At 37.9% G+C, this 26500-nt stretch overlaps 1 protein-coding gene across 8 annotated transcripts in view; it reads right to left on the bottom strand.

The window, feature by feature from the left end:
- CHUK (conserved helix-loop-helix ubiquitous kinase) overlaps positions 1-26500 on the bottom strand; it is a 33042-nt gene that overhangs the window by 5360 nt on the left and 1182 nt on the right. For all 8 annotated transcript variants that reach the window (XR_002826015.1, XR_002826014.1, XM_023743221.1 and 5 more), the window contains exons 2-16: positions 20365-20459; positions 18536-18650; positions 17294-17363; positions 16432-16520; positions 15171-15260; positions 14906-15030; positions 14609-14716; positions 13207-13342; positions 10910-11104; positions 9869-9971; positions 5994-6117; positions 5446-5597; positions 2944-3005; positions 1861-1970; positions 1169-1218 (exon numbers count right to left, since the gene is read on the bottom strand). Coding sequence is in view for 6 of the 8 variants with exons in the window: in XM_023743221.1 (XP_023598989.1) it covers positions 1169-1218; positions 1861-1970; positions 2944-3005; positions 5446-5597; positions 5994-6117; positions 9869-9971; positions 10910-11104; positions 13207-13342; positions 14609-14716; positions 14906-15030; positions 15171-15260; positions 16432-16520; positions 17294-17363; positions 18536-18650; positions 20365-20459 (1624 nt within the window). In the remaining 2 variants the exon portion in view is untranslated. The remainder of the gene's footprint in view (positions 1-1168; positions 1219-1860; positions 1971-2943; positions 3006-5445; positions 5598-5993; positions 6118-9868; positions 9972-10909; positions 11105-13206; positions 13343-14608; positions 14717-14905; positions 15031-15170; positions 15261-16431; positions 16521-17293; positions 17364-18535; positions 18651-20364; positions 20460-26500) is intronic.

Here is a 26500-nt window from a genome sequence, read left to right on the forward strand (position 1 = left end):
AAAATGCCTAAAAATCTGAAACTAGTTTTAATTGATAACATCTCCACTTAAATTCAAAACTGAGATGATTTTAAGATTATATATCTATAATTATATATCTAAAAGTATGTGTTTGTGCATACATAGATATATACATTTATCATTGTATCCTCAGCTACCTTTAACCCATACTAACCCAAGCCTCAGACACATGCAGCCTTTTAGCCGAGAGATCAATCTTTCTTGGGTAATAAACATCATTTATTTAGAAACAGGATAATTCATCTAACTTTCACTGCCTCGAAGGAAGGAGGCTTTTGCTCCAACTAGATTGCTTGGATTTTCATGTTTATTCATCTGTTCACTGCCCATAAAAACTTAGAAAAAGCTAACTGACTTAAGCCAAATCTCATACACTAATGAAAGGACCCAGAGATACCCTTCAAAACAAATCAATTTTTAACTAAAGGTTAATATCTTGAAGGTACATAATACTTTATAGTTTCTAAAGCATTATACAATACCACACACACATGCACTGAGTTAGTAAAGCTAGGTTTCAACCCCATATTGCAGAAAAGGGAAAGGAGATGGAGAGAGATTAGGTAATTTGCCCAAGTTAGTTGGCCAGGAAAATGCCCAATCTAGAATTCAAGCTTTCCAATTCCCAATCCTATGCTCTTTCCAGTAGCCTATGTTCTGTATTCAACAGATGTTCAAAAAGAATTGTTTTGCCAATGAAGTAAGCAACCAGTGACCAGGTTAGATGAAAGCCTCATTTTCAAGGTAAATTGCTTTGGCCCAGCACATGAGCTTCTCTCTGACCATTCCACACCTGAACCTGTAGCATCAACTCCCTACCACCCTCTCTAATCTTAAGCAGCACTTATTTTTTTCCAACTTTCCCACATTTTCTTGCTTCCTCTTCCTCTTTGAGTTCCCCTTTCCCTCTTTTATTCCTTCCTTTCAAGTTTTCCTTAAAAATTTTTTTATCTCAATTTTCTTGTAACTTTGCCTTCCTAATCTCTTAAATTCTCACAAACTAAAAGCTGTTACATATAAATATCTCAATTGAAATACCAAAACTGGAACTTATTCTGCAGCTGGTTTAAAATCCAATCCCTAGGATTTGTTAGGCTGGGGATGGTTTCTTATAATGCCTTTGTGTACTATGATGAAAGTGTCTTACCTGGAGGTCTGTGCTTTAACTGCTTATACAGATCAATGGCACGCTGTTCCCTACAAAAGAGAAAATATGTTTCTATGTGAAGATAATTTAATGACTCTAATAATCCACAACTTGAAATGAATAATATTATTTGAAGAGAATAATGATCCAATTTTAAAGTATATATTGCCAATGAATATTTTACAGAGAATTTCACTGAGTGATAAGCAAGATCTTAAAATGCAAAGTGTAATATACTTCTTATCCGCTGTGGTCTACCACCACATATCTGATCCTTGCACCAGAAACACTTAAATGTGCAAAAATTATGGCTTGTGATTAGAGACAAATATCTGAAGTTTCTAATCCAAACATTTAGGAATTTAACCTCATTTAGGGCATTTAATAGACAATACCTATGGTAAGTAGGGAAATAGTTTGTAACTTAGAATACTTGAAAAATTCTTAACAGTCACATTGAAAAGATTCTTTGATTAAAATAGCAGAGGTCAACCCTAAGAGTTATTTCCAAAATTTCCAGTGATGAAGAAAAAACTTCCTTTTTAAAAATGATGCCAAGATATTTGGGGAAAGGAAAACTATAGAAAATAAACACATATAGACTAAATATGCCAGAAGTACACAGAAGGAGTGATCTGCTACAAAAAATTATAAATACCAATACCAATACAAATACATGAGTATGTCCTTACAGAGATTCCATCAAGTCTCCCTGACGTCTTCCATAAGGGCTTTTCTGTAGCTCCATGATTTCAGTGTGCAGGCACATGATCTGGTCCTCCAGGTATCCAATGACACCTACCTACAGTATGATGAAACGTAAAAGGAATGACAGGCTCACCACCACACAATACAGAGAAGAACTCAGACAAAGAATGACTCCTGAAGAGGAGAAATAAATGATTTAATAGGAAATACTGATTTTATGTAAGTCTTTTATCTTTCAGATTCTGACAATCTTTCACACGAGAACATACTTATTCCTAGCTTCTCACTTTTCTCTCCTAACAACAGTAAACTACTAGCATTTGCTTCCTCCTCCTGAGAAGTAAAAGAATATGTGTCACTAACAACACAGAGAGAAAATGACCATCAAAACCACTTCATCTCAGTTCTATGATTTTCATTGTCTCTTCTTCCCAACTGCCTTGAAATAAGAATGATAAAGACACTGGATTTCCCACCCCAAGATACTAACTGTCCCACCCGTGTTGTTAGGGTAAGTTTTCACACCAAGGACAACAACAATTTAGTAGGACCATAGACAAATGTAAGGGAGGAATCTGTCACCTAGAGAATAACCTATACCTAATGTGACCATATAATTTATTGTCCAAACCTGCATAATGTTGACAATGAAAGTACCATTGATAAGTATGGCAAGACAGGTGCAAATGGACTGACCTAGGTAAATCAGGATGTGCAGCCATCCTATCTAAACCAGTTGTATATCACTGTTGTTTTACAGTGATAACTGCCACTTATTACCATTCAATCTGCATACCTTACTAGAAAAGGTATGTATAGTCCCCATAATATAATATGGAAACTGAAGCTCATGGAGGCTTTAGTTTACTAGTAGTCTCATTTGTCCAACACCTTTATTTTTTATCCACTATATACACAAAACACCTTTATTTTTCCCCACTATATCAACTATAGATAGTTGATATTCAGAATGACATGAAAGATACTCTACATATCAAAACCAAAGAAAGTTTCTAAGGGAGAACTCAGAAATAAATAAACACACAGAACAAGCTCAGTGATTTTACCTCAGCATAATGGATAGCCTTTTCTTCCATTTCCTTCCATGCTTTTAACATTTTTTCTGAGGCTAAAAAAAAAAAAAAGTTTTAATTGGTTATTTCAGAAACAGTCATAGTTTTAATTACTGACCTACCCACCTCCATGACTGTCAACATCAAAAATGGTGTCATGGGTTGCATCCCCCCAAAAGTTATGCTGAAACCCTAACTCAGTACATCAGAATGTGCCCTTATTTACAAATAGGGTCACTGCAGATAGTTGGCTAAATTAACGTGAGGTCAATCTGGAGTAGGTGGACAGTTAATCCAGTATAACTAGGGTCCTTAAAAGAAGAGAAGAGACACAGAGAGGCAGATATATGAAGGGAGAGTTCCATTTGACGACAGAGGCAGAGACTAAAGTGCTACGGCTGCAAGCCGAGGAATGCCAAGGATTGCTGATAAACGTCCCGGAAGCCAGGAAGAAGCAAGGAAGGATTCCTCTCCACAAGTTTCAGAGGGATCATGGTCATGCCAACACCTTGAGAGTAGACTTTTAGCCTCTGGAACTGTCAGATGCTAAATTTCTGTTTTTTTGTGTTTTTTAAAAATATATATTTTTATTGATTTCAGAGAGGAAGGGAGAGGGAGAAAGAGATAGAAATATCAGTGATGAGAGCGAATCATTTGATTGGCTGCCTCTTGCACACCCACCAGGCATATGCCCTGACTGTGAATCAAACAGGTGACCTCCTGGTTCCTGGGTCGATGCTCAACAGTTGAGCCATACCCAGCTGGGCAATTTCTGTTGTTTTATGCCACCCAATTTATAGTAATTTGTTATGGCATCCCTAGGACACTAATACAGATGGTTTTCTCTTTCAAAAGAAGAAATAAAATTATTTAAATGATACATGAAAATGACTTTTTAAAAATCAAACATTATAAAAGGATATAAAAAAGAAAACTCTTCCTCCTCTCCACACTCCATCCTATGGGATCTTAATTTAATGTTATACAGACACATACCCTTTCCTTCACAAGTGAGACTATCTATACATGCCTGCCTTTCTTTGCTTTTATTCCCCAAATTAAAACATCACTGCCATTAAAGATCCAAGTGATCTTTTAATATCAGCACATGTATGTCTACCTCACTTTTTTTTTTTTGAGTGATACTTATGTATTTAATCTTAAATAGAGCTGATATGGATTCTTTCTACTTTACTTTCTTTTAACCGCTGTATCAGATATACAACTGACAAGATAAGTCAAGATAATTTGATGAAATAATGTTTTGCCATTATACCTATAATACCAGAATACCTATAATACATAACTAGAAATAAAACATCAATCATAACCAGCTCTAGTGGATAAATTTATTCACCCACCTGGACACTGCTGATCACTTATTCTAAGATACACACACCTTATTCAAGACAAGTATACAAACCAGATAAAAAAAGGATTTGTTTCAATGGAAAAAACAAACAGAAATGCTGGTGGTGACCTCTTCAATTTATTATTTGATTTTAACTCTGCTCTTTACATTTCCTTAGTGTATCTGAAGGGAAATAAGCTTGAAGTCAAATACTGAAAAATAAAAAAGTGGGACTTACATAGTAGGTGGTTTGGGGAAAAAACACAGAATTATTTGTGTTATTTACAGAAAGATAAGTAATTTAGGATTTCCCTGGCTAAGAAGTCACTCCAATATGGATTTTGTATCTACCTATCTATATAAAAGCCTAAGCGAATGTCTGACTGGTAGCTATGATGCGCACTGACCACCAGGGGGCAGACGCTCAATGCAGGAGCTGCCAAGCTGCGGTGACTTGACAGCTGCAGTCTTGGGTGACACACCTGGAACCAGAGAGGAAGGAGCCCGATTCCGGGGTGCATCACCCAACAATCGCCCTCTCGCAATCCGGGACCCCTCAGGGGATGTTGAAGAGCTGGTTTTGGCTTGTTCCCCGCAGGCCAGGCCGAGGGACCCCACCAGTGCATGAATCCGTGCACCGGGCCTCTAGTTTTTTATATGGAGCTTGAAAATCATAAATTCTTAAATCACTTTTGTATTTTTCAGGAGCTAAACAACTTAACTTTGGTCCAATTGGGGGAGGGGAAGATTCCTGTTAAGTTGTTCAACTAAACGTTAAAATAAAAGCTAATATTCAAAACAAACATGTCTCTTATTCTAATCTTGAATGCAAGAGAAACAATTGATACAAGGCAAGGAGGCAAAATAGCAGAGGGCTTCAAAAGACTAGACCAGCCGTGGGCAAACTACGGCCCGCGGGCCGGATCCGGCCCGTTTGAAATGAATAAAACTAAAAAAAAAAAAGACCGTACCCTTTTATGTAATGGTGTTTACTTTGAATTTATATTAGTTCACACAAACACTCCATCCATGCTTTTGTTCCGGCCCTCCGGTCCAGTTTAAGAACCCATTGTGGCCCTCGAGTCAAAAAGTTTGCCCACCCCTGGACTAGACCCTTATTTCAAATACTTTACCCCAAAACTTACATATCCCATAAGTCATCTGCTCACTATATCTTTCCAAGTCAAGCTGAATGCTTTTGTGAAAAAACTCCAGTTTAGCTTTCAGTTGCTGAGATGCTGAGATCAAAGTGTTCTTCATTTTTGTCAAGTTAGTATTATATCTAAGAAGACTTAACCTAAACCATAGCCAAAAAAAATTTAAAAATTAACATTTCATAAATATTGAACAAAAATTTTAAAACTATATTGCCATAAGCCCAATGCCTAAGTTTCTATTATCAATCTATGAGAAATAGCTGATCTGTAGAATCTAGTCTCTAAAGACTTTCTGTTTGTGGCAACACAGTTTCTTTTATACTAAGACGTTCTGCTCAAAAACTACTCTCAAGCCATTGCAACTGAATGGTTTCATATCATTAGTAAGAAGTCTACAAGTCTGATCAGAAAATTACATTTCAAATTGGTCCAATATTTTAGTATTGCATGAAAAATTATTTGTGAAAACTGGCAAGATTAATTCTTGAACGTTAATGTGCATGACGTTGTCACTGTAAACAAAAGGATCCACTTACATTGCTGCTCTTTGTCCCTGAAAGAGCCTGCTGTAGTCCTCTTTTAGCCCAGACACATAGTGCACTGCTTCAGCCCACACTTTACGCAGCTGTATAATTGGAAGCTGTATTTTGCTGTCCCGTACTATAGGTAAGAGAGAAAAAGAGACGAGTTACTTTTTAAGATTTTAGAGTTCATTAATCATTCTTTGATTTCCAATCCTTACAAATATCATTCCCATGGATGCTAGAAAGAACCACTTGTTACTGTTTCATTCAGTTCAACATACATTTACTGAGCACCTGTAATACACAAACCCTGCTCCTGATACAAGGGAAAATAAAGATAAGACATAATCACTACATAATCCCAAAGCCTGAGATTATTCCTATAATCTGTTTCTTTTTCTTGCTTTCCTTCAACCTGGAATACTGTTTTTTTCTTTTGCTAATATAAATTCTTTATTCTTTCAATTTTTATTTTTTTTATTTATTTTTTTTAAAATATATTTTATTGATTTTTTACAGAGAGGAAGGGAGAGAGATAGATAGCTAGAAACATCGATGGGAGAGAAACATCGACCAGCTGCCTCCTGCACATCTCCCACGGGGGATGTGCCCGCAACCCAGGTACGTGCCCTTGACCGGAATCAAACCCGGGACCCCTCAGTCCGCAGGCCGACGCTCTATCCACTGAGCCAAACCGGTTTTGGCTATTCTTTCAATTTTTAAATCAAGTCCCATCTCTTCCACAATCTCCTATGGTCTTTTCTGCCTCTGAATAATAAATTGTTAGCTCCTGAACTACCAACCCAGCTTCAGGAAAACATACAGAGTAAATAGCAGCTTAATAAGATATGCTTTCTTATCTATTTATAATTCTCTTGCTCTTTCTTTGGTAAAGGGAATACTACTTTCTAAAATCATGGCAGGTGTGGATGTTTGTTAAGTTCAATGAAATGCCATTTTAATGTTATGAAATTATGTAGATGTGAAAGAGGTATCCTATACTCTAAGGTGGCAATTATATTGTTATTCTTTTCGAATGAAAACTTTCAGAGAAAGGCTGATTCACTAGGGTTCATAATGAAAAAACAGATTATCTGAAGCAGACTTCAAAAACATAAAGTTCCATATCTAGAAAAATCTTTGCCTCCCTAATAATTATTAATAGCCTTGATTAATCTTTCTTCTTATATAATCACACTTATTGCTGAGGTTTCCTACAGTAAACAAAACACTTTTTAAAAGGAGTCTTGAAGGGAAGCCTGGCCAAAATAAACAATTTCAATCTCTCTCTCTCTCTCTGTTTCTCTCGATAAAGTCTGAAAGGACTTAAGAAATCATACCCAGTAGCAAGAATCGCACCTAGTGTCCCAATTGTTTTCTAATACTGTTCTCCAAAAAAGGTACCAAGGTATCTTGGAAAAATGGCTGATTCTAGCACTGGGGCAGGAAATATACAAGTTGAGCCTGGAATAGATTGTGTAGTGCCAGGAAGTAAGGAAGTACTAAAAAAAGAAAATTCTCATTGATGAGGCAAGTAAAAGAGGCAAGGAAGCCAATTAAAAGAGCTTCTCACCTGGCCAGCATAGCTCAGTGGTATGAGTATCAACCTATGAACCAGGAGGTCATAGTTCCATTCCTGGTCAGGGTATATGACCGTGTTGCAGTCTCGATCCCCAGTGTGGGGCGTGTAGGAGTCAGCTGATCAATGATTATCTCTCATCATTTATGTTTTTATCTCTCCCTCCCTCTCCATTCCTCTCTGAAATCAATAAAAACATATTTTTAAAAAGTAAAAAAACTTCTAATGGCCAAAGCTGCAGCGATTTTAATAAAATAAATAAACTAGTATGAGATTAGAATTCAAAGTATAAAATAAATATCTATGAATCTATCTGCCTATATAATAACAGGCTAATATGCAAATAGACCAAATAGCGGAACAACCGAACAACCGGTCGCTATGATGTGCGCTGACCACCAGGGGGTGTGCATGGAACATGGCGGGCGTTGGCCACGGCAGGATGGTGGAGGAGCAGATGAGTGGGGGCGCCAGACCAAGGTGGGGTGCTGGTCACTGTCATCGGGGCAAGCCTCTGGTGGTTACTGAAAATTCCTTGCTCCCCTGCACCGCAGTCCTGCCCAGTGCTCCCACCTGCTGTCGGCGCCAACCCCACTTGCACCGCTGATGGGGCCAGAGCTGCTGCTCACACCCACTGATGGCACTGGCCCTGCTCGCACCTGCTCTTGGCACTGGCCCCAATCACTCCACGCCGTCAGTGGGTGGGAGCGGGGCCGGCGGTGATGGTGGAAGCGAGGCTGCTGGCAGACAGGGAACTGGGGGCATGGCAGGAGGAGCTCGGCGGGGGCACAGAGGATGGGCTGAGACCCGCCCCTGTGCCTACCGCAGCCTCAGAGCCACAGTTCCTTTCAAGGTGCACAAATTCGTGCACTGGCCCCCTAGGATTGATATAATTGAATAAATTAATAAATGGAAGAGACAAATCTTGTATCCAGAAAAATTCCAAGTAAATTATATAGGTGTCCTACCTTAAAGGAAGGGGAGTATAACTTCCCACTCCTTAAATGTGGGTTCCACATAGTGACTTCCTTCCAAAGAGTACAGCATTGGAAGGAGGATCGGGGGAGACTAAACTACACAGTGGAAAAACCTGACAAACACCACTTTAGCCAAGTGATCAAGGATCACAACAACAGCATACATATGTTGATAGTATGTACCCTTTATATAATGTAACTAGAGGCCCGATGCACGAAATTCATGCAAGAGTAGGACTTCCTTTCCCCGGCTCTGGGCACTGGCTTCCCTCCGGCACCTGGGACCTGGGCTTCCCTCTGGCCACCAGCAGGCACCCGGGACCTGGGCTTCCATCGCAGCCCCGGCTTCATCTGGAAGGTCGTCCAGGAGGACGTCCAGTCTACTTAGCATATTACACTTTTATTATTATAGATAAGAATGGTACTTCTGTGATCTTTCTCTCAAAAACCATAATCTTAGTCTAATCATGAAGGGGGGAAAATTAGACAAATTGCAACAGAGGGGCATCCTACAAAATACTTGACCAGTACTCCTCAAAACAGTCAAAGTCATAAAAAACAAGGAAAGTTTGAGAAACTGTCACAGCCAAGAAAAACCTAAGGAGAATAACAACTAAATGCAATGTGGTATCCTGGATGAGATCCTAGAACAGATAAAGGACACCAGATAAAAACTAAGGAAATCTGAATAAAATATGGACTTTAGTTAATAATAAATATTGGCTCATTTATTGTAACACTAATGTAAGATGTTACAAATGAGGGGAAGGATAACATGAGAACTCTGTACTACTATCTGATCATTTTTTCTGTAAATTTGTCCTTAAAAAAACTAATTAAAGGGTAACAGAAGAAAGATTAAATAATTTTAGCCCTTATGCACAATTTTCTTGATTTTACAATTTTGTGCTTGATTTTAGTTTGGGGTAGACAGATATTGACAGCTACCTTCTTCAAAAGTAAAGAATAATTCTCACAGAATAAATGAAAACAATTGAACATTAAGCAGTATTCATAGAATAAAATGAAATATTTGAGCATACTTAAATAATGAAAAATAAACTAAAAAGTAGGCTTAATGAATAATGGAGAGTCATTCATCCGTGAGAGGGCTATCCTGAGGAAAGTAAGCCTTTTCCCAAATGAGGGATCTGGTGGTGATTTAAAACCTACCTTTTCACATTCCAAACTATAGAAATTTTTCACCGGAAATAGTAAGCTAAAGTATGAGATACAAAACAAAAACACCAAAAACCATTTCTACTAATCATGTTCAATCAAATGATATCATTTCAGGTTTAAATCTCAGTCAGTAAATGGACTAGACTTACCAATATAATTTACAGAGTCAGATAAACTTCTGGAAGCAAATGGTCCATCATATACAGTTTTACTTTTATCAAACAAATAAACCATATAGCTATCACAGCCTCTCTGAAAAACAAAGAAACAATTTTTTAAAATACACTTGCTAATCATAGGTTCTCCAAGTACCAGTGAAATGCAAATGAACAAAGTCAATGTTCATTAGCATACTTTGTTTAGGAAAAATAAATAACTTTAGTATGGGTTAAAGTGAAAACAATCACCAGACCCAAAAGGACAAAAGCAAAAAAAGTCATAACAACATATACCCATATAATCGGAACGTTATTTAGTAATAGAAAGGAATGAAGTACAGATTCATATTATGACAAGAATGAACCTTAAAAAGTCTGACACAAGAGACTATAGGTTGTATGGTCCCTTTATGTGAAATGTTCAGAAAAGGCAAATCTATAGATATATAAAGTAAATTAGCGATTGCCTTGGGTGGGCAGAATGGAGATTAACAGTTAATGGACATGAAGAATCTTACTGAGATGGAAATGTTTTAAGGCTGATTCATGGTGATGGCTACACAATTAAGTAAATTTGCTAAAACAAAACCCCAAAAAAACCTAAATTATACACTTGAAATGGATAAGCTATTTAATATTTAAATATGCCTCAATAAAGTCAAATAAAATGAAAAAAGGGTCATGACCACAATCATATTTTATCATCCACCTATCCTCTAGCAGGACCTATAAGACTGCTGGTCTAATTTTAAGATTCTAGGTTTCAATTACAAAAAGGGAAAAAAAGGAGGAGGAGAGAGCTAGCACCAAAGAAAAAGTCATAGCACGTTCAAAATACCAAATGTTTCACTTCTATCTTGCTCATCTTGCAAAGCAGTAGGAGAAATGAATGGGATAAAAGTAAAAGAATTATGAGATGTGCATAATCCCCCAGAGGATTTCAAATACACATCCAAAAATGCAGGGCATGCAATCTCTCTATGCAAACAGATTTCTTATATTAGAATTTTAGATATATTAAAATTTACTTACTACTCCATCTAGAACACATTGAGAGGCTGGTTTCCGCGGATCAAGAGAAATTCCCGTCTCTGAAAGAAGCTCTTGAGAAGCAGTATTTATTCCAGTTTCACGCTCAATACGAGACTGCAGTGAATGAAGACTTTCATCAGGTGGTAAAAGAAAAGAAATTATCTTTGCAGAAGTCATATTTAGGATGTGTACTATCTGTATATATAAGAAGAAAGAAAAATGATTATTAACCACCTGCTACATAAAAAATTCAGTGCAAGATAATAAAGGGAATATGAGCAAAAGGCATTATCTTTGTTCTATGCAAGGTTCAATCATTTTCCAAAGTGTAATCTCCTTCTATAATTATAAAATGACATGTGAAAACTCAAGAATTTACTTTTCTACTATAACAAACGTTAGTTCCAAGGAATAAAATTTCAAATTCTAGGGATGCACAAAGTCCTAGGAATGCACAAAAACCCCAATTTAAAAAGGCAACACTTACTTATTCTGAGAAACATTTCACAGACCTGGAAGGAAACATTCCCATTTATGAAGTACCTAATAGATGCCAACCACAGAGTTAAGTGCTTTATGCTTAATATAACATCCCATTAATTAGCTAAGTTATACTTAACATTACACCATGAATTAGATCTTCTAATCTCCATTCTGGCAGGAAAAAAAACAGAACTCTGAGGGATCACACAGCTGATAACTGACTACCTTACATTGTCTCAAGAAATAATTATGATAGAAGAGATAGGCCTCTCTTTAAACAAGAAGTATTATGAGTCTTATTTTTCAGACTAGAGGCCCAGTGCACGGATTTGTCCTGGGCGTGTGCGGCCCATCTCGCCCAGTTCCAATTGGCTGGACCCCAGCAGCAAGCTAACCTACCAGTCAGACCATCTGCCTCCTGGTGGTCTGTGCGTGTCATAGCGGCTGGTCGAATGAACGGTCAGACATTTAGCATATTAGGTTTTTATTATATAGGATAAGGAAACCAAATCCCATAGCAGTGATAAATCTTAAGGGCCCAAAGTTAGATTAAGAAAATACTCTTGAGTGAATTATGCTAAGTGAAATAAGCCAGTCAATCAAAGAAAAATACCACATGATCTCACTCATTTATGGATAATAAAGACCATTATAAACTGATGAACAAAAATGGATACAGAGGCAGAGCTGCATCGAACAGACTGTCGGACTACAGCGGGAAGGCCGGGGAGGGTTGGGGGGTGGAAGGGGGGGGGGGGGGTAAGACATCGACCGAAGGACTTGTGTGCATGCATATGAGCATAGCCAATGGACGCAAGACACTGGGGGGTAGGGGAGGCCGGGGGAATGTCAAGGGGTGGGGGGGAAGGAAACATATGTAATACTCTTTGTAATACTTTAAGCAATAAAAAAAAAGAAAAAGAAAATACTCTTACCTAAAGACCCACTGAAGGTAGGGGTAGCCTAATACAGGCGAACTAAGTGTGAAACTGAGTTAGGTGAGATAACCAAGAGTTAGAGGCCCCAGAGTTAGAGGTCAGTTTTTTTAACATGATTTTAAATCCTCTTCCTCCCAACTGTCCTTAGATAAGCTATACAAAGCAATAGCTTTGTTTTTCCAATGCTTTACATTGACAGTGTACAGGGGTGAGAAAAGGGGTTAATAAGAATAAGAATAATTAGAAGTATAATAATTAATAAGGAAATGATATAACAAGAATAAACTCTGTTTCACGTACTCACAATTGTAAACTTATTTTTGCATACCCCTGTAGATTAAAATTATATCTGCTGGAAATGCTTATTACAGAGGTAAAGCATTAACTTTCCTTTAATATATAATAACCCTTTATGTTTAAAAAAGGTAGAAAAGAGAAGAGAAGGGAATCTTTAAAGTTGACTTGGTAGGCAAGGAAGAACTATGTTGGTTTCTTGGACAGGGAAATAAAAATGTATTTTTAAAAGATGAGATGGGCAGTTCATGCTGCATGGATTATAAAATGGGTAGAACTATAGAGGCATGTAAGGCAGGTAGAAACCTTTCTCACCAAACCAAGTCCAGACCTAAATGAATGAGGCCCCAATCTGAGGAAGGGGAAAATCCAAAAGATGCTTCAAAGCAAAGACCACTTAAAAGTAAAACTGAGAAGGCTTACTAAAAAAATAAAAACACATCTACTCTAAAAAAATAATTTTCTTTTTCAAATAAGTATCAGGAAAAGACTATTAAAATATATTTAATACTAATTTTCCAAATAAACTTGTTAAATTTAATGCAAGTCTTCTGAAATAGACCCCATTCATAAGAAACTAACCTTCAAATTCAGAATGTGATCCATTAATACAAAACATCTTGGCTGCTTCAAAGTAAGATCAATAGGTCCTCCTCTCTGCTGAGGATCCCAACTCAGCATCAACTGTAGCCAATTTTCCATGGGTTCTACTATTAAACTACAAAACATACAAAAATAGGGTGAAAATCCTTGTTCCAATATTCCTTTAGTACTGTAAAAAAGTTAATTTTATAGGTTGTCCATTTCCTTTCTCATTATTTGTCTGTACCATTTTGTATCTTACTTTCAAATAATTCATGAAATGGCCCAGCCAGAGTGGGTCAGTTGGCTGAACATCATCCTGGGCACCAAAAGGTTAACAATTCAATTCCTGGTCAGGGCACATGCCTGGGTTGTGGGTTCAATCCCTAGTTGGGATGCGTGCAGAAGGCAACTGATCAATGTTTCTCTCTCTCATTCCTTGGTTAAGGCTAAAAAATAAATAAATAAAAATAGCCCTGGCTAGCATGGCTCAATGGTGAGAGCGCCGGCCTATGCACCAGAGGGTCACGGGTTCGATTCCCAGTCAAGGGCACATACCTGGGTTGCAGGTCCTTCCTGGCTCCATTCGGGACATTTGCAGAAGGCAACCAATTGGTGTGTCTCTCTCACATCAATGTTTCTCTCTCTCCTTTCTCCCTTCCCCCCCTCCCTCCCTCCCCTCTCCCCTCTCTCCCCTCCCTTCCACTCTGAAAATCAATGGGAAAAATATCCTTGGGTAAAAATAATAATAAAAATAAATAATTCATGAAATGATAGGGGACAAACTTTTTCCATAAAAAAACAACCCAGCCTGGCCATTGCAGCTCAGTTGGTTGGAATGTTGTCCCGTCCAGGTTCAATTCCTGGTCAGGGCACATATCCAAGTTGCAGGTTCAATCCCCAGTCACGGTGCATATGGGAGGCAACCGAATGTTTCTCTCTCACATCTATGTTTTTTTCTCTCCCTTTCTCTCTCTAAGAAAAAACAACAAACCAAAACCCACATGTGTAAGTTAGTTGCTGGCAACTCGAGGCAAGTCCAGTTCTCTTCTCCAAGGGACACATTTACTTCAGTATCCCAAGAGTCTTCTTAGCAACTAAGCCAATCAAGTGAATGGCAGCAGTTATTGTCTCCACTAGACTTGTGCTGTCCAACATGGGAGCCACTAGTCACAAGTGGCTATTTGCATTTACACTGAAGTTAATTAAAATTAAATAAAATTTAAAATTTAGTTCTTCAATCATATCACTCACCTTTCAGTGCTCAAGAACCTAATGTGGTCAGCAAATATAAAACATTTCCACCATAGCAGAAAGTTCTACTGGATGATAATACTTGAAACAGACCATTCTACTGCCCTTTTACAACCCTGAAGAAACAGGTGAACTGAAATATACTTACCTACAAAGGCTATTTGGTTGAGGTAAATGACTACTAAACCGAACTTCTCCTGTCATCTCTTCACATGCAAATATACACTTTGGATCCTTCTTCTTAATCTTCTCATGCCTATAAAAAACAAAAGCTACCTCAGTAGACAACCTGACTCACAAAATATCTCTAAGCTTTTTGCCATTTAATTTTATTCAATTATGCGTTTAAAAGGAAATTATACCACTTAAAGAGAGGAGAAAAAAAGCAAGTTACTGAAAATTTTCATTCACATTAAGCACACTGAAGTACTCTTCCATTTCTTACCAGGTAAATGGCTGCAGATGATGTAAAAAAGGCCTATATCCAGCAATACACTCAAATACCATGGTCCCAAAGCTCCAATAATCAACAGTAGCTGTATAAGGTTTATTCTCAAAGAGCTCTGGGGCCTTAAAAAGAAAAGAAATGCTTTAAATGTCATATTGTAAAAGAAAAGGTACTTTATTTTTGAACTACTATGTATATTTATGACCTTCATAAATAAGATAATTTGGAATATTTAAATTCAAAGAAACAATACATGTCTTACCAAATACTGCAACGTTCCCACAAAAGATGTACATAGACTTCCTTGATCAACATCTTTGGCATATCCCAGATCAATTATTTTATGTATAATCTACAAAATAATAAGCATTAAATGGTTGAGAAATTTGAAATGGAAAGGCAACAATGTCCTGATAAGGTTCTAGAGAGGGTGATGGTGAAGAGCTTGAGCTCTGGAATAACACAAATGTGATTCAGGCCTGAGCTCCACCACTTAACTAGCCTTATGATCTTGATCAAGTTACCTAAACTTCTCTTGATTCCCTATATAATATTACTAACAATCCCTACTTCACAGAACTGTTATTAGGATTCAAAGAAACAGCCCCCAAAAATAATTTAACACAGTGCCTGTACATGATAAAAACTAAATATAGATTGGCTATCAATTTTTATTTTGGTATATTCAAAATAAACTTGATCCATTATACTGAAAGGCAAAGGTAAAGGTGACTTCCAAAGGAAGAAGCAGCATATCATCTTACAGTGGATCAGTGTGAGGAAATACCCATCTAACCTCAAAAATATGCTGAAGTCTTTGGATTCAAAAGAAGGGAGAGATAGTTGTTGCCAAGCACACATGAAAGCCTCCTAAGGGAAGAAGCATCATCGAGGTTTCATCACTTCTAGCTGACCACCACCTTAACTAACTATAAGACCACACAATCCAATTCAAAGTTTAGAGTCTTGGCTTTACATATTTATTGGGATGGAACTTCAGTGCTAACAGCAAACAAACGGCTCAAATTATTCTGATAAAAACAAATATTTCAGGAATCAATTCACAATTTTTGGTTCCTCTCAAGATGACTCATTTAAGAATCTGAGAAATCAAGTTTTGATTTTTAATTAAATATAGAACTTAGGGATTTTGTGGAGAATGAGGTTTTTAAAAAATATATATAAAACATACTTAAGTAAATGTGCTTTTTTTTTCTTTAAGTAATGCAGACCCAGGATGCATGTGTGTGCTTTTTAATGTGCCTTGTAAGGATTAATAAATTATTTGCTCACTGCCTACCATTTCTGCTAGATACTGTGGAAAAACAGAAGTGAACAAGACAGGTGCAGTTCCTTCTCTAACGGAGCTACTGTGGCAGCAGAGGAGACAAACAACCACAGTTCAGTATAGTGAGGGCTGTGTAGAAAAAGAACGCTATGGAAGGGCACCAAACTTCAAAGGCTAACTACCACAGGGATACTGTATTCAACTGTCAGGGAACATTTCTTCAGTTTTCACCTACCTTTCCACCAACATCCTGAAGAACTATGTTTTCAGGTTTTAAATCACGATGTATAATTTTGTTTTCATGCAAATATCGGATCCCAGACCCTAAGTAAAATTTAAAATGTAATTTGAGGTAAGAGAAAACACTGAATTAAAAAAAATCATCTCACAATGTGTACTTCTCTAATGCTCAAATTTATAGGGACCATCATAACTACTCAATTAATATTACAGCAGTTAAGATTTTCTCCACAGAAAATCCAGTAATACTTAACAAATACTACAGAAATATGTTCATTTAATTTATGAGAATTAACATTAAAAAGAAATGGAAAAAGCAATTTAGAAAAACCCTATACTTATCCTTGTAGCCTTTCCCTCCCTTTTCAACTAAGCTTTGGCCTCCATGACCCAGGAAAAGAAGCAAAATGGAAATACATAGGGAAACATATTCTTAGTTTTTGAGCTTGCTCTAAGGGCCTATGTACTGATTATTTTAGGGATTTTTCAGGAATTATTCTGATTAAAAAGAGATATCACCCTAAGAGTTGACTTGACAACTTATTTAACAGATGTAATGCCACTGTTAAATGAAATTACTATGTTAATTAAGGAGGGAGAGAGAGCAAAATTAAATTAGGTCATATAACACCATTTTTGTCAGCAACTGGAGCATCTATTAGCCAAAAATTGACTGCTACCCAAAAACAAAACAAAAAATAAATATCCTAGTTTTAATTTAGCATCAACAATAACACTTAAAATCTTCTGATAATTTCTTATAGATGTTAAAATCTATGCTTTATAGTAGCATATAGAATCTTTTATGAACCAAGGTGGCATTAAATCATGATGGTATTTTCATATTGATTACATACCTATATCACTCAGTAAAGAAAGTATCTGGCTTTCTTTAAGTCCGCAGCAATTTTCTGGTTTGTTGAGTAGCTAAAGAAAATAAAAAAGGACTAAAAATGTATACTGCCAATGCTGCTGGGCAGTAACAGTGACACATTAATCACTATACTCTAAGAAAATATTCAAATAAGAAAATAAGTCATGATTAAGAAAATATAAGAAGGGGGAAAATTACCAAATCCACACAGAGAACATGTAAATTTCATAACAAGGCTTACAAGTAAAGATCAAGTATTTGAAATAAAAAAGGTTGAAAAATCTCACAGATATGTATATAAAAAATCCGTATGGCAGATTTAAAAGAAGATGGGAAAGAAAGATTTGCAATACAAAAGAAAAAACTTTTTGAGGAGAGGTGTTGAGGGACTGGGAGAAAGAAGTGAAGGGATTAAGAAGTACAGATTGGTAGTTATAAAATAGTCACAGGGATGTAAAGTAAAGCCTAGAGAATAGAGTTAATAATATTATGACAACTATGCATGATGGCAGTGGGGTACTGGAAATATCCAGGGGATTGTAAAGTATATAATTGTCTAACCACTATACTGTACATCTGAAACCAATATGAAATAATATTGAAAATAAACTGTAATTGAAAAAAAATACACCTTTATTTTTATTTAAATTTTTTATTGTTGACCCTACTGCAGATGTCCCCCATTTTCTCCCCTTTGCCCACCACCACTCAGCCTCCACCCCCTACTCCCTTGGCCCTCACACTACTGTCTGTGTCCAAGGACTATGCATATATATTCTTTAGCTAATTCCTTTACCTTCCTTTATCCAGTCCTCTCCACCACCACCCTCCCCGCCCCCTCTGATATTTGTCAGTGTTCCATGAAACCATGCCTCTGGTTCCATAGCAGCATTATTTACAATAGACAAGATGGGGGCAGGGGGACTTTTTTATAAACACCTTAAACATTGATATTTTAATCTAACACCACGAATATAGTCCCACCCTAGAAACACCACCACTAACAAAGGAATGCATGTTCTAAATCAGAGGTCAGCAAACATTCCCCGTAAAGAGACAGACAATAAATAGTTTAGGCTTTGAAGGCCAGTGGTATCTGTTACAACTACTCAGCACTGCCACTGCAGTTTACGGAAACTTATTCTAGATTATCATATTGAATGTGATTCAAACACTGTTAAAGTTTATGATTTACTATCTCATCATCTCAGAACATCCACACTACCTTCCGGAGATCTCCTCCAGAACAGTATTCCATTGCTAGAAGAGGTACATCGTTAATCAAAAAATTCAGTTCCTCGGGAACATCACAGGCCTTTACAACATTGGAGTGGTTCAACCTAACAAAAAGGGGAAAAAATTATAATCAACTTTTTTTTCCAACAGAAAGGGAATGGGTTTGAAATGGTAGTTAACTGAGGGGCAGTGAGGAAAGAAAGGTTGGCATGATTTGTATAATTAAAAATTAGTAAATAAAAATACTATCACTATTACTACAATTATACTTCTATATGCAAAGTAGTAAGCACCTTAATATACATTAGCTCACTTACTTGTCATATAATTCTATTATGTGTAGAGTTATTAATAGTCTCATCACACAGGAGAAAACTAAAGCACAAATTGGCTAAGTAACATAAGATGACACAGCAAGTAGGTGGTCAAATAACGATTAAAATCTGGCAGTCTGACTCCAAAGCCTATGTACCATACTGCCTCTCCCATAATCACAGAATTACCCAGAGGTGAACACTATAAAAATTTTGGCAAATTGCCTTCCAGATTTTAATCTGTTGAGCACAAATATATTTTTTTCAATAAACACTGCATCACATTATACATTGTTTTCTAACATCTTTTTTTAACTTAAAATATATCATCCCAGCTGCCATCATCATCATCATCATCATCATCATCATCATCATGCAGTGGATCTCAAAACTGCAATAGATTCCTAGGTCTTAGGGACCTAAAGAAACAGAATCTCTATATGTAGAACCTGAAAGTTTATATTTTTACCAAGCTTTCCTGGCAATTCTGAGTTTGAAAAGCATTAAAGTGAATTGACAACAGATATCGAAGTCAGAAAGTGCTTATTTCAAAGCCAGAATCTCTTACCTACCAATTTTATGACTCTTTGAGCTTCAACTTCCTCATCTATAAAATAGCAATAATACCTAAATACAGGGGTTGCTGTGGTAACTAGAAGAATTATTTATGAAGCAGCTCGCATCCTACCCGTGAAGGTTTTAAAATATGTCCACTTCTCCCTTTAAGAGGTTAACTCCTCCCCTTGAGTGTGGGCTATATTTAGTGACTCATTTCTAACAAACAGAATGTGGCAGAAAGGATGGAGTACAACTTCTGAGGAAAGATCTTAAGGGATATGTCAGCTTTCATCTTGCTCTCTCTCAGATCATTCACTTTGGAGAAAGCTAGCTGCCATGTCATGAAGACATTTAAGTTTCCCTATAAAGAAGCCCATATAGTGAAAAACTGATGCCTCTAACCAATAGCCATATAAATGAGCCTGGACGTGGATACTCCAGCCCCACTCAAGCCTTTGGATGACTAAAGCTCCACTCAACATTCTGGGATGTTTCAGGAGAGATCTGCATTAAAACTATCAGTTAAGTCATCCCCAAATTCCTAAACCACAGAAATTGTGAAATTCTAAATGTTTGTTGTTTTAAGCTACTAAGTTTTGGGGTAATTTTTACAAAGCAATAGATAAACTATTTATCAAAACTAGGTGAAAGTAAGAAATGAGAATAGTTATTGTTATTTAACAACGAAGTTAAATAGATGAGCACTGCTCAAGATCCAAAAGAAACATATTCTGTACTCATAGAGCTGATAATACCTAGCTGACTTTTTAAACTAAATTAGTCATAATGTGATGTTGTTATTTGAAATAGAACACATCTACTTAATGAAAAATAGAAAAATATACTCCTCAAAAGATCCTATGAAGAATGGATTCCTGGCCTCCTTCTCTATGATGTTCTCTGGCTGGGCTGCAGAACTCGAGAAATATAAGTCAAGTATACTTACTTTTTCATGATCTGGATTTCATGGCACCACCGTTCTCTGTTTTTGGTACTCAGCTCTAGGCGACAAGACTTAATTGCTATTTTGAGATCAAGTTCCTACCAAAATAGAAAATCAACAGAAAATAATACAAATTAGGTTCTTGTGCAGACTTACTTGCTATCAAAGAAATACCAACCTGGGGAAACAAAATTGTTTAGCTTAGCTCTCTTGAATTAATGCTTTTACTAGGTAAAACATGAGAATCAATGCTTTAAAACTGAGCAAACACACCAAAGCACACAAGCAAAGTGACTGAGGTTGATCCTATAACAGGTCTCTTCAGAACACTGTCTCATAACATATTGCTAGAAAATGCAAAGACCCTATCTCCCCATCAAACCCCTCTTTGGGCTTAGTCTAGACAGCTAACAAGGCACCAGCCTCTAGCAGAACTAGAATGAAGAGGATAATTCAGGGCTTCCTGGCCTCCATACCAAGTTTTAATATGACCAAACCTAATGCAAAAAACTCCCAAATTAGTTCCTGCTTTCTTTGCATTTCAAATGACATAAAAAATCCTAACAATAACTACTTCTATTTCATATTTATAAAATGAACCTAACAGCTCTTGCTTATGGTTAGTAATTTACCCAAGTCAGACTGAAATTAAACCCAACCTAATGTGCATTACAGGAAATAGCCAGACTTCATCACATTCTGGTAACAAAAATAATGCAGCCCAGGAACAGCAGTCGGGACCAAACAGGAGGAAAGAAAATATATAGATGAGGAAGCAAGACATAACTTGTATGCCAGAGTCTAAATGGGGGTGAGGAGTGGAAGGTGGGAGGGAGAAGCTAGAGATAAGATAGTAGATGTGTGGAGAGAGAAGACAGGAACTAAAACTATAGTCTAACTTAGTGGTTCCCAATGTGGGGCACACGCCCCACAGGGGGGCAATTTGAGAATATTATTAACATTGAATTTTTTGTGTTTCTTATGGTTCTAGGGGCCTCACATACAGTATATAAATATATATTGTGACATATTTATGCATTTCAGTTCTCTATTATGTTTTAAAACTTTACTTGCTATTTTTTTTCATATCACTTCATTTTTTTTTTTAACAATTTCTTAGTGAATTCTTCTTCCACACCTCAACTGACCTTTTGTATTTTTACTTTTCTCTTTCAAGGATACCATGTTCTCTGTTTAGATCAAGTTAATGGCCTTTTAGGCTTCCTCCACATGAATAGGAGTTCACTTGTTAAATAATAAGAATTGTATGTCATGGGGGAGGGGGGTAGGCATCAGGATTTTAGAGATGCTTATATAGGGCATGATCAATAAAAGGTTGGGAACCACTGGTCCAGCCCAACCACAGTCCACATGCCTTTCAACCTTTCTTTTGTTTTAATCAGGTACCTTATTGCAGCCAGGTCCCAAGTAAGCTTTTACCACCATGGAAATAATTTGGTACAAACATATACATTAAACCCAGATTCTCATATGACTGAGGCAGGAAGCTATCTATTTCAAAAAGATCTCTTCTGTAAGATCCTTCAACTCCTTAGCTTCTATTTCACCTACTCTTAAATGCCTTCCTCACTCTACATTTTCACAAAGAATGTTTGGTGGAAAGTTTATAGATGTCCAGCAAAAAAAATTTTAAAAGTTCTGTTTAAAAAAATGGGAATATTCCAGAGACAGATAGTGATGGTTGTACAACAATGTAAATGTACTTAATGCCACATAACTGTACACTTAAAAATGGTTAAAATGGTAAATACTAAATTAAATTAGTTTCTTTACTATAGGAGTTCTAAGAACTTTTAATATGCTAATGTGGATTATGACTCTCCAAATGAAGGATTATACACTGAGTGGCCAGAATATTACGACCACCTGACGTTTGTAGGCAAATTAGCCGTACACTGCATTGTATGGGATATGGAAGCCGAAGGCCTGTTCGAACACCTTTGCTGTCTGCAGTTACCAAGATAAAATGTCTCCAATTCGCACAGGAACACAAGGATTGGCCAGGAGTCCTCAAACTACGGCCTGCTGCCAAAAACATTTATCCGGCCCGCCAGGAGTTTTTGCTGCCGCTGCCTGTCCTGCTTAACAGCCGACTCGTCCCGGGCCCGCAGTGCGCATGTGTGGAATGTCTGAGGGACAGTGAACTGGCCCCTGTTTAAAAAGTTTGAGGACCTCTGGATTGGACAGTCGAGCATTGGAAAAAAGTCATGTGGTCCAATGAATCACGTTTCCAGTTGCATCATGCAGATGGCAGAGCGAGAATTTGGCAGAAACAGCATGAAAGCATGCACCCCACATGCATGAGTACAACCCTTCAAGCTGGTGGGGGCAGTGTTATGGTTTGGGGCATGTTTTCCTGGCATGATTTGGGCCCTTTAATTCATGTGGAACAATGTCTGAATAGCATAATATACCCAAGTATCGTTGCTGATCAAGTTCATCCTATCATGTTGATGGCGTATCCCAATGGAGATGGCTTCTTCCAACAAGACAATGCGCCATGCCACGGTGCTCGTATTGTGAAGGAGTGGTTTACCTTGCTTAGTGGCCCCCACAATCACCAGATCTCAATCCAATTGAGCATTTGTGGGACGAAGTTAAAAGAGCCATCAGGCAGCTGGTTCCACAACCATCAAATCTCACAGAACTGGACAGTGCTATTCATCAGGCATGGTGTCAGATTCCTCGCAACACCTTTCAACATCTCGTGGTGTCAATGCCAAGAAGAATCGCCACAGTATTGAAGGCAAAAGGTGGCCCAACGAAGTACTGATGGGGTGGTCATAATAATCTGGCCACTCAGTGTATATGCAGCATTTACCCAATGTATTTGACTACAGTACGCTTTTTCCAAAGTGCTTCATGGGATTAGTTTTTCCAAACACACTTGATAAGTGTTACCCTATTCCAGAACAAGTGTTCTTTGATTACTTTGCCATTCTTCCATTATTACATCGTTAATAGGTAATCACATTGTACTTAAAAGTGTTTCTGTGTCTACCATTCACACTAGACTGGAAATCTCCTTGAGGGAAGAAAATACTGTTTTTGTTGACTTGGGCACCAGCAGCCTCCAGCACAGTAACCAGCTAAATAAACTATCTTACATCATTTCTCTTCCTCATTGTGATTTAAGAGGTGCAGACGAAATACTGAGATGTGGCTTCTACTAAAACACAAGGATCTTGAAAGTTGTAAATGCAAATTGTAAGTCAGGCTTGGAAAAGCAATGATGCTGCTTCCACATCTTATGACAGGGTATTTATTCTTTTTTAAAAGAAATATTTTTATTGATTTTTTTTTTAGAGAGAGAGGAAGGGAGAGGGAGAGATAAGAAACATTGAAGGCCCTAGCTGGTTTGGCTCAGAACACATGATTTGCTGGCCTGCGGATTGAAGGGTCCCAGGTTCGATTCCCATCAAGGGCACATGCCTGGGTTGCAGACTCGACCCCCAATAGGGGGTGTGAAGGAGGCAACCAAGCAATGATTCTCTGTCATCATTGATGTTTCTATCTCTCTCTCCCGCTCCTTTCCTCTCTGAAATCAATAAAAATATATTAAAAAAAAAAAAAAAAGAAACATCGAAGAGATCGGTTGCCTCCTGCACACCCCCCACAGGGGATCGAGCTGGCAACCCAGGCATGTGCCCTGACCATGACCAAGGAATTAAAATGAAGCATAGTAACCTCCATCTTGGGTAAAAACTGCTGTTTAAAATTTTAACCCTGCTATTCTGGCTTCTGTAAACATTTGCTTGCTTAAATAATAGGGAAAATAAGACTACTTCCCATTCCAGAGAGGCCATAAAATATGTCCCAGACAGAGTTGTCAGTGCTGGCGCCTTGAGATATGGTCTCACGGCCCTATCCTAGCACACAGGACTTTTTCTCAGAAGGTCTGGAAGTCTCATTCTAAAACTGGGAGACAAAAAGCTGAAAAACATATAAAGAGGAAAGACTTCCACCATATTGGGCTCAGAATTTGAGAAGGAAGATTTTCCTCTGGGCCTGCTAGTGCTAGCAAACAGGACTCCAAATAAATTTGGCTTATTGATTAAGGCGTCTTTCTGATTTACAATTTAACAAAACCAGCAGCCTCTTGGTTCCTGGGTTGATGCTCAACTGCTGAGCTAAACCAGCCAGGCTCTTCTCTTCTTAATACAGGTTCAGCTGTCAAATGTCCCAGTTTGGGGGAAGTCCCCTCTGGACACCCAGACAGTTCCTGAGAAATTTCTAAGATTTTAGAGGACTCAAATCTCTTCCATTTAAAAAGTGATAAATTCCATAGAAACAGAAAGTAGAATGTTGGTTGATAGGGGATCCAGGAAGGAAGAAATGAGTAGTTACTGTTTAATGGGTACAGAGTTTCAGTTTCAGAAGATGATAAAGTTCTGAAAATGAATGGTGGTGATGACTGCACAACAATGTACTTAATGCCACTGAACTGTACACTTAACATGGCAAACTTTATGTCATATATATTTTTTATCAATTTTTTAAGTGATATATTCATCCACCCCCAGCCAAGGACCAAGAAAAGCAGCCAAGAAGCATGCCAGCATGCATACAATTTTTTCTGATGGTCAGGCTTTGATAAAATGGCCACAGACAACATCCACTGGAAGTACTCGGCTTCCCCCTCTTTTCTCTTTGAGTGCCTCTATGTCCTCTCTGATGGTGAGAATTGCTAAATTTACTAGTTAGTTGCCTGACTGTCAAAGTACTTAATGTCTTAGTCCTCACCTTCCATTCTCCTTCTCTCCAAGATTTCCTCCTATGCTCTATCTGGAAACGAACCTCACAAAATTTTCTCAGTTCTATCAGTGACATTTGTCATGGTAACTGTCACACAAACGTGCCTATCCCTACCAGGTACACTTCCATCTCCCCTACTTCCCACCCTATATTATGGGCTCTCTACCCACAACCATATGTCTTAAGACAACAAATCATGAGACACACACACAAAAAAGGCAATCAATCATGATTTGTTCTCTTGAATTCACTTCTCCATTCACAGGCCAATTGCAAGCATTTTAGTAATATCTTAACTGCTCATCTTGTGCCATATATTTTTCACTCAGATTTATCTTTCATACAAAAAAGATAACTTCTGAGAACACCACTTTTATCTTGCATTTCCTTGTTTAATGTCAATTAATGATGATGATGATGACGATACCAACAACACAGCAGCAGCAGAAGCTAACATCTAAGGGCTCATCATGGGCCGAAACTGTACTTAGCTTTACGCACATTATGTTATTTAACACTCGAACAGACTCATACACATTGTTGTAACCATTTCACAGATGCCCAAACAAAGGGTGTATGGCAGGGGCCATTAGTCCAGGGTCTATACATCAAAAAGGTCTGTGGATGTCTTTCAGGAAAGCATGAACTTCCTCAAACGGCAATGCATAAGGTTGCGTGGATGTGCCTCTGTGCATTTTTTCTGGGAAAATGGTTCTGTTTTTATAGGTGCATCAAAAGGTCACATATGCTTATTAACTGCTGCTACATTGGTTAAACATTTTTTATTAAATCAATGCAAAATTCCCAAGTCGGATGTTAGCGGTCTTCCACCTCCTTCACCTGGTGAAACCACGATAATTTTCAACAGTGGCTCCTCATACTGCTCCCCACCTGGAACCCACTCCCGATCCCAAAGCCTATCTATGTTTCCAAAAGCTTAACTGTGGCCCCCCCATGAAGCCTTCCTTGTCCGCTCCAGCCCCACTGACATCGCATGGCCTCCAAGCACACACAGGCACACACACATTCCAGCAGGAAGCCCCTCTCCATTCACAGGGACACACACACAGTACACTGTCACACTCGGAAACGCCTTGTCCCATCTCAACACTTCTGCTATGAATTCTCCCTAATCGTTCTCACACACGCACACCTAGGACCTCAGCCACCTGGCTCACAATCTCTCTCTTTCTCTCTTTCTCTCTCTCTCTTCTCTCTCTCTCTCTCTCTCCTCTCTCTCTCTCTCTCTCTCTCTCTCCTCCTCCTCTCTCTCTCTCTCTCTCTCTCTCTCTCTTTCTCATCTCTCTCTCTCTCTCTCTCTCTCTCACACACACACACACACACACACACAGGCTCACAATCT

The sequence above is a fragment of the Myotis lucifugus genome, unplaced genomic scaffold (genome assembly GCF_000147115.1).
Source record: "Myotis lucifugus unplaced genomic scaffold, Myoluc2.0 scaffold_381, whole genome shotgun sequence".
Taxonomy (NCBI): domain Eukaryota; kingdom Metazoa; phylum Chordata; class Mammalia; order Chiroptera; family Vespertilionidae; genus Myotis; species Myotis lucifugus.